The sequence below is a fragment of the Rattus rattus genome, chromosome 16 (assembly GCF_011064425.1).
Source record: "Rattus rattus isolate New Zealand chromosome 16, Rrattus_CSIRO_v1, whole genome shotgun sequence".
Lineage (NCBI taxonomy): Eukaryota > Metazoa > Chordata > Mammalia > Rodentia > Muridae > Rattus > Rattus rattus.
In genome coordinates, this window is record NC_046169.1 from 30,951,983 (window position 1) to 30,961,387 (window position 9,405).

The 9,405-nt window shown below is 43.0% G+C and overlaps 1 protein-coding gene across 9 annotated transcripts in view; it reads left to right on the plus strand.

The window, feature by feature from the left end:
• Kdm2b (lysine demethylase 2B) overlaps positions 1-8,288 on the plus strand; it is a 126,183-nt gene extending 117,895 nt beyond the window's left edge. For 7 of the 9 annotated variants that reach the window (XM_032886515.1, XM_032886516.1, XM_032886513.1 and 4 more), the window contains one exon: positions 7,010-7,191. In XM_032886515.1, coding sequence (XP_032742406.1) covers positions 7,010-7,191 — 182 coding nt within the window. Of the gene's footprint in view, positions 1-7,009 lie in introns of all 9 variants that reach the window. The other 2 variants (XM_032886511.1, XM_032886512.1) reach the window with 2 other exon arrangements.
• Positions 8,289-9,405: the final 1,117 nt, after the last annotated feature.

Consider the following 9,405-nt stretch of genomic DNA (forward strand, 5'->3'; position numbering starts at 1 on the left):
TACAGTGGTTCCTGATCCAGACTGTAGCCTAGGACATCTCCTGGGTGATAAGAGACAAGATCACGCCTGCAGCCAGTGTGTGGGCAACAGCCGAGGATGGGCTGGGAGGCAGGGTCCACTGAACACAGGTTGACTGTATTTCTGCCTCTGTTGCCCTTACGATCTTCTGTTAAGGAGCCTGTTGTTAGAAATGAAATCCCTATAGAGAGGTCTACTGTTTGTCTGTCACATCTCCCAGAATCCTTGTTCTCTCCATTGTTCTTTGTCTGGAGCCGACTCTTGAGAGGATTTGGAAGGAGCTTGGTTTTGCATATAGCAAGGTAGACAGTGTCAAGGTCACACTTCCTCAATCAAGTTAACAGTGTTTTCTGATAGCCTAAGACAGTCTGGATTAGAATTGTTATTTATGTGGGGGGGAAAAATCACAAGTATAAATACAAGGGAGAAAGTTGTCCTTTCTCAAGAAATTATGGGATATCCTCACCTCACTAAAATTGCGTTTGACACAACTGCACTCCATTCCGCTGATAGGACTCAGGTTATTTCATTGATTACTGTCTTTACAGCTGAATCCATGCCAACCAGCAGGCAGGGGGGAGGTTAGACAGCTTGGCATCGTTCTGTGCTTAGGGTGCTTAGAAGCTATTCCTCCTCGTTGTAAAGGTTTGGTGGCAGGAACTTGTAACTAACAGAGGCAAAGAGCTGTGCTGAAGTGAAGTCTCATCACCATATGTGATATGCAGCACAGTCTCAGGGACCCAGCTGAGACCTGAAGAGTGCCAGAGCTGCTAGCGTCTGGCTCTCAGCTCCTAATTACAGTGAATCTTCTCCCATGGTCTAGTTGTTATGGATGTGCAGTGCCGTTGAGGAAATGTGTGGGAGTGTGTACAAATCATCTGTATTTTATTTCTCCATCACAACATAGTGAGATCATCTCTTCATCTCAGGACTCAGATACCTACCTACATTCATTTTCTAAAACACCAGTGGCTTCATAGCCACAAGTACCCAGGAGAGGGGAGACAACAGTATCTAAATTTCAGCCCTCTTCTTCGATGCAAGGTCAAGGCCTTCCTGGGGCCCACAAGAACCTATCTCAGAAAGTCAGAAGTCACAGTGTGTGTTCACGTACGCTCTCCTTGTTTTGTTCTTGCCTCCCATTAGTACAGCTGAGTTATTGATAGAGTGCCACATGATGACCACGCTCGTGTGGCTGGGGATCTGGTGCCCAGTTGTTGCAATTCGTCCTAGACGCACAGATCAGGCGCTCAGGCAGATACCGCGCCAGGCACCCACTAGACTCATTCTCATCGGGTCCACCTCCCATCTGTGTCTCATCCAGTAGTGAGCATACGCCTCCATTTCCCTTCTGCCTGTGTACAACGTAAGGATTTGTTACTTTTGCATCCTCCTTTACTGACTCCACTCTTCCCTCTCCGTGTTTCCAGTTTGTGAAGTTGGTGATATTGACCTTACAGTCGTGTACACCTCGGTCACTGATTAAGCCAAATGTGTTGAGTACACTTTCTTGATGACTCTTGGGTTTGCTAGTTAATAATTGCCTTTTTGGTTTTGTTTAGCTTCTGAAGCAAACTGTACAGCAAAATTAAACATCCCCTTACAAACGTCTAGTCACACAGTCAAGTTGTTTCTGCAGGACAGTATCCCCATCCCTGGCCTTTTCTTCTATTCTTTCTCCACGGTCTCTAGGTCCTCTGAATGGGGCATCAGCCGCTGCTCTTCAGGGGCCTCACCTACCACCAGCTTCCCTTCTTCTTTGATTCCCTGTTTTCCTTCCTGCCGGTCTGTTGGTGGGTGGATCACATGAAGCCATTCACGTTTAGTTGAGAGTTGAATGTAGACCCATAGTTTGTGAGCCACTTTGCTTCAGAAAATAAAATGCTTTCTCCCCTGACTTCTCTAACTCCCAGAATCCGAAATGAAAATCAGTTTAGTGCCTTATCCATTACTTCCCCCCAGTTTTGTAGAAGTTGTCTTTGTTTCTAATTTTGTGTGAGAATTGTGTGTGAGGAGGAGGCAGGGAGGGAGTCGGGTCTCCTTCAGCTGCACTTACATGCATTTGGCGGTGAAGTCACCAAGCAGATGTAGGCACTGGGAACCAAACTCAGGGCCTGTGCAAGAGCAGTGCACACTCTTTTTTTTGTTTGTTTCTTTGTTTGGTTTTTTTTGTTTGTTTGTTTGTTTATTCAGACACACCAGAAAAGGGCATCAGATTCCACTACAGATGGTTGTGAGCCACCATGTGGTGGCTGGGATTTGAACTCAGGACCTCTGGAAGAGCAGTCAGTGCTCTTAACTACTGAGCCATCTCTCCAGCCCAGCAGTGCACACTCTTAATTGCTGACCCTTTCTCCAACACTCCAATGTGTGAGTGATCGCTAAAGTCACGAAGGTTTTTCTCCCTGTCTCTCTGTGTGCTATGTGGTAGTGGGGTTCAGTCACATTCTTTTGCATGTAGGCATCCAGTCCAGTCTTCCCAGCACTGATTGTTGAAAAGGCTGTCTTTTTCTTCACTGAAATGTATGCAGTGCCCTGGTCAAGTCATTCGAGGGCCACACAATGGCACGTACTGCCAAGCCTTGTAAAAAGTTTGATCCTTACATTTCACATGATACGGAGAGAGTTGGCCTTCAGAAGTATCCTCTGATTTCCACATGTGCACCGCACACAAAAATACATTCTAAAATTGTTTAAACTGGTTACTAGCAAGGTGTGGTAGGTCACACCTTTAATTAAATTTTAGCACTCAGGAAGCAAAGGGAGGAGTATTTCTGTGACTTTCATGCTACCTGGTCTACTTAGTTTCAACAACCAGAGAGAGAGGCCCTGTCTTCAACAACAACAATAATTATAGTAGTAATGATAAATAATAAATAATAGTAACAATAATAGCATTAGCAGCAGCAGCAGCAGCTATTCTGTACTGCTATGTGGTTAATAATTAGTACTGTCAGCTAACCATGGGACAGAATTTTTTACCTTGATTCTCTTCCTTTGGTCTATATAAATTTCACTGCTGTTAACACTGGTTTTGGCTGTTTTGGCATTGTAATACAGTTTTCAAAGAACAAATATGAATCTTCTGAGTTTTCAGATTACTTAGTCCATTTGCTAAGTTTCAGAACGGGCTTTTCTGTTTTTGCAAATCCACTGGGGAATGCTCACATTTGATAGTAGAAGTATCTTCATATTTTATTTTCTAACCCAAGAACTTAGAACGCTTTTCCATTTGTCTTTTACTTTAGTAGGGTTTTTGTTTTGTTTTGTTTTTTGCCATTGTCAGAGGACAAATCTCATTCCTTTGAATTTACTTTTTGTACATAGGCTTATAATTTTTTCATTGTTCTCATTTAGAAATGGAACTGTTTTCTAAGTTTGCCAGAATGTTTTAGGTAAAAGGAGGGTTTTCTTTTGTTGTTCTGAGAGACTTGGGCTCTTTGAATACTTCACTTTTTATAAAAACTGCACCATTTTTTCCTGTTAAACTTGTTATTTTTACTATTTAGAAACTGTCGTCTTCATTGGTAGGGCTTCTCTTCCAATCTCATATTTGGATTTTTTTTTTTAATGTATGTTGTATATGTGTGTACTGTGTGCATCATGTGTGTGATTAGTCCTGCAGAAATCAGGAAAGATGTCAGATCCCCTGAAACTGGTGGTGTAGAGCGCTAACCCAGGTCCACTGAGCTGTCTCTACAGTTCCCACTTTTACATTGTGAACATTTTCAAACATACATAGCAGTGAATAGTGCAGGGAACATAACTTGTTTTAGTCTTGTGTAACAAGAGCTATCATAAGCTGTTAGATAAGAATGAGCGGCCTATTTATAGAACCCCAATAGTGCCGTCACCTAAATTAAAAGAGCTAAAATAAAAATGGAGTATTCTTTCACTCTCAGTGAGACTGAAGATGAGAAAACTAACAAAAAAGGTGCTTCTAAGTAGAACCTCTCCCTCCTTCTTCCCGAGAGCCCCTCCTTACTCTTCCTAATTAACCTCTCAGATGCTTCCCCAAGATGCAAAGGTAAATTTTAAATATAAATAGAATAGAAAATTTGCCAGTATTGGGGGGAAGCAATCCTTTGTTTCATTTTCCAGTGTGACATAAGAGGCCCCATGCCATGTTGACCAGCCCTTGTCCTGTTCTCAGTATCCTTGAGGACCAGGAATAGAGCTCAGTGATAAAGCACTGGCTTATTACGTCACAGGGCCCTGGCTGGATTCCAAGACCACAGACACAAACAGAACCTCCCACTTACCTTTAGAAGGCAAGAGAAGCTGATGATATTGGCTTCTATGAAGCCCTGTATTTTTTTTTTATTATTATTTTTTTTTTTTATTTTTTGGAGCTGGGGACCAAACCCAGGGCCTTACACTTGCTAGGCAAGCGCTCTACCACTGAGCTAAATCCCCAACCCCTCCCTGTATTCTTTATATTCAGTTTGCCTAAAAATGTTTCCTATTCAGTTAGTGAACTCCATGGTGTCATTTAACTTGCACTCCATTTTTGGAGTAAGGGGGGGCAGGTTTAATGTGAACTCCAGGTTAAGGCTAGAAGTTTGAATAAGTTAAACGTTTTTCTTTTGATAAGAAAATTTTCTTGATAATAATTATACTTTGTCTCTTTGCTATGGAAAAAAAAAAAACAGTTATGATTTTCTCTGGGTGAGTTCACAGTTACGGACATGCTGGCAAGAGTTTCCCTGCAGCCCTAGGAGCCCTTAGGATGCACCTCCACCCTTGTAACTGAACCTTCTCCTCCTCACAGCTGCTCCCACTCAGCTCCATCTGCAGAGCTCAGCTCGCTCCTCTCAGGCCTCACTTCTGTCACCGACCCTGAGCTAAAAAGGAAAACAGAGAAATCCCCTCCTGTAGACAGTGAGCCTCACAGCTCCTGCCTCTCCCTCGGCACCTCTCACCCAAAGGGCCTTGCTGTCCAGATGGCACACTGATCTGACTGGCGGCCACTAGACATTCATGCTTATCTTGGCACTTTCCTCTTCACACCAGTGTGACCAGTATTTCCAGATGGCTCCTTTTCCAAGTTGACTTTTGGGCAGGCAGCACTGGCCTCTTTGAATCACTTTCAGCAGTGTCCCTGGCTCAGTTTAAACAATAAACTAGCTTAAAGACCCGCTGTCTGGGAAATTGGAAGGGAAGGACCGTTCTGCAGTCTCATGTCCTTCTTGTGCATTAAACTTCTTTAAGTTTATAGCTTCTTTATAGCCTGGTCCCTCACACCTTCCACAGACATAGGATGATCCCTATGACAGCCTTTTACCAAGCCAGCTTTATTGAAGGTGATCAAGATAAATTAGTATTTTAAAAAAGCCCCTGTTTAAATGGGGCTTCACATGATATACTGAGTTGGTTTTGTTTTGTTTCTTCAAGATTTTACTTATTTTATGTATGTGAGTACACTGTAGCTGTCTTCAGACACACCAGAAGAGGGCATCAGATCCATTACAGATGGTTGTGAGCCACCATGTGGTTGCTAGGATTTGAACTCAGGACCTCTGGAAGAGCAGTCAGTGCTCTTAACCACTGAGCCATCTCTCCAGCCCGAGGTTTTTTTTTTTTTTTTTAAGCAAAAATATGTTAAATGTGGTTGTTTTGTTTGTTTGTTTGTTTGTTTTTCCCTCGGAGCTGGGGACTGAACTCAGGGCCTTGCGCTTCCTAGGCAAGCGCTCTACCACTGAGCTAAATCCCCAGCCCCGTTAAATGTGTTTTTATACCAGCAAAATTTATCCTTTATAAAGTGAATCAAATAATTAGTTTTAAGTAATTGTGTGTGGGCAACATTATTTGCAACTCTTAATTTTTGCAGTAAGATTTATAGAGCAGATTAACAGCTAGGTATTGTAGTGCTCATATTTAATCCCAGCACTTGAAAGGCAGAGGGATCTTATGATTTTTGAGGCCAGCCTGGTTCCAGGCCAGCCAGAGCTACATAAAGCCCCTTTCTCAAAAACTTCTGCAATACACTTGAAAGATTAGTGTTTTGGAAGCATCTTGGCTAGCATTCTCATAATTTTGCCCCCTTCAGTCTAACTATCCCCACCCCACCCCCATTTGTCAGAGGCTCAGACTCATCTTACTCTTACTGCCTTCAAGAGGTTGGGTTACCCTCAGTGTCCACATTATGCATCCAAGAACTGGGGAGTCTGTGTTCAGGGCTTTGTGTAGGCATGATGGCCTCCCTTGCAGGACTGACAATGTACAGGTGATCAAAGCCTTCATTACTGTCACTTTGTTAGTGTGTGTTACCCGCAGGCCCTGGTTTTTATTCAAAAAATGGTGATAAAGAGGGGGCTCAAAATCAACATCCCTCACAGGATTCTAACAATCCTTTTCTCGTTTATTTGACCCACCCAGACTTCATTTATCTTGCTGAGTTTCAGCTGGCGCTGCTCAGCCAGGTGACTGGATTCAGTTCTAAAGTAGTAGCTTAAGAGAAAAATGTTGAAAAACATGCAGTAGCTACAGGAGATGGTGAATTGCTTTTTTGTGGACGAAGCCTTTCTTCAGTCTCTGACTTTTAAGGACTTCGCTCTGATCTAGCCATGTCACTAGGATATTTATCTGAATAGTCGTCAGATAGAAGAGATAATCTTAGGCAGGCAAACCCCTCAAAACATTGTGACCCTTTTTGTGAGACAGTGGTTTTTGTATGTGATACACAGGAAGAGGCAGCCCTATTGTACAGTAGTTTCTACCTGACTCTGGGGAAGGCGGAGTGGGGACTGGGGTTGGAGACAGACAGTGATCCAGCCAGAACCTTATGTCTTCACACTCCTGGCAAGACTCCTGATAGATACGCTTTTCAATAACACTTTATTAAACTTTGGAATTGGTAGGTGAAATTATCCCCATCTTGGAGACATCACGGGATAGACTATGCTCTGTATCTGTTACTGGACCCTTGAGTTTATAGGGCCTTGGACTTTGTGTCTTCTGTCCCTCACACGGTTTTTTTTCTTTCCTGCAGACTGCAATAAGGTCACTGACCAGTGCCTGTCCTTCTTCAAACGCTGTGGAAATATCTGTCATATTGACCTGAGGTACTGCAAGCAAGTCACCAAGGAAGGCTGTGAGCAGTTCATAGCTGAAATGTCTGTGAGTGTCCAATTTGGGCAAGTGGAAGAGAAACTCCTGCAAAAACTAAGTTAGCTCCAGGACAAGGATGTAAATATGGGGGTTTGGGGGAATACAGCCAGGGAGAGGGAAGACTGCAAAGACAAGTGGGCCTGTATTTCCCTTTGGAATCTGAAACGAGACTACAGGACACAGTTCTGTTTTGCAAGTCTTGCCAAGGGAGAAGCCGTTCAACCACCCATTTGGGGATGAGTGAGCCAGATGTTTTCCTTTGCTCTTTCTGCATCGTAACTGCACTGCTTCTGGACCATTTCTAAGGCGGCCTTTAGAAGACATTCCAATTGCAAAGGAAGATGAGCTTCAGAGAAGTCCTCTTAGAAGCCTGAGTTTAGTGTTTTTATCAGCAGCTTCTGTTTGGGACACCTTGTTCCTTGCAATGCTGAGGCTTCTGGTGTCAACATGGAGTGGACCACAAACACCACCTGCAGCCGTCTTGACACATTTTGTTTAGTTGGTTTTGTTACACCTTACATTATGCAGAACTATTTTTGTATAAATTGTTTAAAAATTATTTATGCAAGATTTGAATGCATACCAGTGTTTTTATTATTTAGATTGCCAACTGTCCTTCAGGTAGGAGAGAACTTAACCTGTACTTTGTCAACATAAAAAGCCCATCTCCAGATGTGCCCAGGTGTGACGGGGGCTATGACCTTCCACTTAAAAAAGCATGTTTAACTGGTTGCTGAGAGCCTACTCTGTATGTCAAGAAGTTACACAAGCATGTTGTGGATGTGTGTAAAGTATAGTCCAGGTAAAGACACTTTGCCAAGTTTCAATAGAATTCACCTTTTCCTCAAAGTTTTACAATGCAGACTTCGGCCTTTACACTCAGGAGGGTTTTGCTCCAAGCATGAGCTCTTGTATTCTATTTACATAGATCTAATTTATACCATGAGTCAGGTAGAGTAAATGTGCCCACAGCCTTTCCTCCGTCCCCTCCTTTCAAGTGTTCAGTTCTCACTTAAGTTGGTAAGCTGGCTACTTTCTAGTTGTCAAGTTCTGCAACCCTGTGTGCCATTGTTGTTTGGTGGTATCCTAACCTTTCCCTGATGAGGTTTTACCTTTGTTGGATTTGTATAAACAGTTGTACCAAAAAAAAAAAAAAAAAATCCACTCTGTGTTTGAGGGTTTCTGTTCTATGAGAGGGTTAAAATCTAATGCCCAGGGTAAATGTAATTTCTCGGTCATTTGAGAAATGCAGCAGCCTCAAGACACATGATTTTTTTTCCTACAGTAAGAGGTTTGTTTCTAACCAATAAAGATAATAGGAAAAACCTATGGTGCGGTGAGGGCCGCCTGTGGATGTTAGGAGATGGCTCACCTGCTGTCTGTACATGCACTACCCCTGTACAAAGCAATGTCTATCTATGGCCAACCGTCTTACTCCGATGCTGCTGTGATAAATTATCAAGGCCACTTATAAAACAAAGTTCCATTAGGATTACTGTTCCAGAGGTTAAATGTATGAAGGTGGAGCGGGGCGTAGAGGAGAGAGGTAGACTCACAGCTCAGTCTTGTCCACCTTCAGTGACTCACCTCCTGCAACAACAGCTCACTCCTCACCCCTCCTCCTCACCCCTCCCCAACAGTCGCACCACCTAGGGATTAGGTATTCAAACATTTGAGCTCAAACTCTGGGCACAGTGGCGTCTGCTTAACTCTGAGGAGTAACTTAACAGAATTAAGATGTGCCAACACACTTGTTTAAGTGTAAAACTAGCCTGAAGGTTGGTTTGTGTGATGCAAAGGCCATTTCTGTGTAAGTTTTACTTCTCTGAATCTTCAAATAAGACAGCTGCACCCTGATATTTAGAGAAGCCATTTTCTCCCCTAAAATGTTTTCGGGGCAAACACAAACAGTCCCTGGTAAGAACCCGGCTTCACAAACAGCAGAGCAAAGATACGATGTAGCTCCTAGAATAGTCAGTTAACATCTCCCAAGGAGTGCTGACCTGCCAAGGAAGATTTTAGCCAAAACAAACTTATAATCACTGTTGGTTTTTTTTTTTTTTTTTTGCATTTAATTATATATATTTTGTGTATGGACCTTGGCTCACATGTGGAAGTCTGAGGACTACATAAGGAAGTTCGTTCTCTCCTTCCTTCCACTGTGTGGGAAGTGAGGCTTGAATCTAGTCATGAGGATCATGGCAAGTGCCTTTACCTACAGAGCCGTCTCAACAGCCCTCTCTATAGCTTTAAACGAGCTTCAGACAAGGGAAGCTT